Below are 2,204 nucleotides of genomic sequence, written 5' to 3'. Positions count from 1 at the left end.
CCATGATTACTGAAAGTACCTGGTAACCTTCTGAAGCAATAACACTAACCTGCTGAGTGTTAAAAATGAGTGTCAACATATCTAACGTTAACACACACACACACACACACACAGCTTCTTGGGTAACTCAGCTTCTCAAATGACAAGTTTATCAATTATCAACCAATTTTGCACATACTTCAGGTCAAATTTTGAAGTAAAAACTAGAAGTATAAAAAAAAAAAAAAAACACGAGTGAAGTATGTGCCACTTAAACGGCTAAACAAGTAACCGCTCGCTCTATCTTAGTTGTCATTTTTTCTTCAAATCCGTTGACAGTTTCTCGCAGGCCACACCTGAGGAAACCTGACACACATGCATTACCTAGAAACTTGCCCTCAGACTTTGCAAGATTGTCTTCCTTTCTGCCTCAGAAACGTTTAAAACGAGCTCTTCAGTCAAACAGAGACTTTACGGAGTGACTTATAAACGTGATATTTTACAGCAGCATCGAGTCGCTGACCGTTATCTGAGATCCGTCACTCACCCAACAGCAGCAGTTTCACTTCTTTGGCGGCTTTCTCTCCGTCCTCGCGCAGATTCCTGTCAATCATCTTGGACCGCTCCGCCGCGGCTTTATCTTCCTGGCTCACGGTACAGCCCATGGTCCCGAGTGCGCGCTTCAGGGCGACGGATTTATGAGTGTAGATTAAGGAGAAAAAACGAAAAGGTATAACCCTTTCAAAGCGACTGGAGGTTTTTTTTTTTTTAATAGTCTTCCGTGACTAACTTCCTCTTTTGGCTTGAAAAAAAAAAGCCTGTCGCAAGTCCAAGGACGGGAAATGTCTCTAAAAGACTAGTAAAGTTAGATCCAAAAGTGACGTTTTATACGTCCGAAAAATCTTTTAAAAGACGTTTTGGGATTGGACAAAAAAAATAATGTATATATTAAAGATTACACTCAGATTAGGACAACACCTGGAATGTTTTGACGTGTAAGGCTCCCAAGAGAAACCAAGTAACTTCACGTTAACAAGTAACGCTGGAGTTTTACATCACGCGGACAGGGAGGGAGAAAAACTCATATCCACAGATCCAAAAAGTTTGTTTAAAAAAAAAAAAGTTGAGATCAATCCCTTGTGCTCAGGTTTTTAAAAAGCACACTGGACGATGAGATCGATAATGGGCGACGAGAAGCTGAATGAATCTGAAAAAGCAAAAATCTCCGCTGTTTTCTTCCTCGGTTAAGTCCGTTCACTGATTGTCGAGGGTTTTGGATATTATGCGCCGTTAGTTAGCTAACGTTGAGCGCTCTCTGATTTCCTTCAGTGTTTTCACAGCCGCCACACCCCAGTCTGCTGAGAAGTTGCTCTCTCTGGCACACACAGCAGAAGACAGTTCAGAACTGCTGGGCTCCTCACGCGTTGCCAGCCAGCTTCTCTCTGATTGGTCCGCCGCCGACGCTCATAGGAAATGTAGTTTTTCCGCAGTATTCGACTTTAAAGAAAATACCAAGTATCTACTCCCGAAGTACCTTAAATAGCTAAATAAATAACAAAATAACAGCGAATTAATTACAGAACAATGTAAAAAAATATTATTTATTGTATTTTATAAATTCATTTAAACTCTCTTTTTAAATTTAGTGGGTTATTTATTTATTTGTAGGCTATTAATTATTATAAGAACAACTATTTTTGATTATGTAATATATTATATTATATATGTATTGGTATGTTTCTTTACACAAAATGGCCTGTGTGTGTGTGTGTGTGTGTGTGTGTGTGTGTGTGTGTGTGTGTGTGTGTGTGTGTGTGTGTGTGTGTGTGTGTGTGTAGTACAGCTGACTTTCTCTTGTTTGCCCTTCAGTGGTGACAAATGACATTCTTTAGGGCCTCTTTTAGAAATGTATTTTGTTGAGACTTATGTCAATATTGACGCACTGATTTCAGCATGTGTTCTGTATGATTTGCGCTTAGGCAGGAGATAAAACCTTGTTTAAAGTAATAGCTCGCAATGATCTTTCCATATGGACTGCATTTCCTTCGTTGGACTAGCTAGAGCAAACAACATTAGGACAGAGAGCTAGACCTGTCTGTTTATACCGCCCCCGTGTGTCTGAAAGTAGTCATACTTTACTCTAAATTCCATTTAGCCTGTTTAAAAGTCATTCAAAAAGTGAACTGTTAACAATTGAGTTTAATAGCTGTTTAATTTGCATCTTA

General features: G+C 39.4%; 1 protein-coding gene across 1 annotated transcript in view; it reads right to left on the bottom strand.

The window, feature by feature from the left end:
* Positions 1–1,371, bottom strand: part of LOC132126770 (guanine nucleotide-binding protein G(i) subunit alpha-2-like) — a 72,555-nt gene extending 71,184 nt beyond the window's left edge. Inside the window, exon 1 of the mRNA XM_059538249.1 lies at positions 527–1,371. Coding sequence (XP_059394232.1) covers positions 527–644 — 118 coding nt within the window. The 5' untranslated portion in view covers positions 645–1,371. The remainder of the gene's footprint in view (positions 1–526) is intronic.
* Positions 1,372–2,204: the final 833 nt, after the last annotated feature.

This window comes from Carassius carassius, chromosome 44, assembly GCF_963082965.1.
Source record: "Carassius carassius chromosome 44, fCarCar2.1, whole genome shotgun sequence".
Classification (NCBI taxonomy): Eukaryota; Metazoa; Chordata; class Actinopteri; order Cypriniformes; family Cyprinidae; genus Carassius; species Carassius carassius.
The sequence above is the reverse complement of the archived record's forward strand: the minus strand, read 5'-3'. Positions and strand labels throughout refer to the sequence as shown.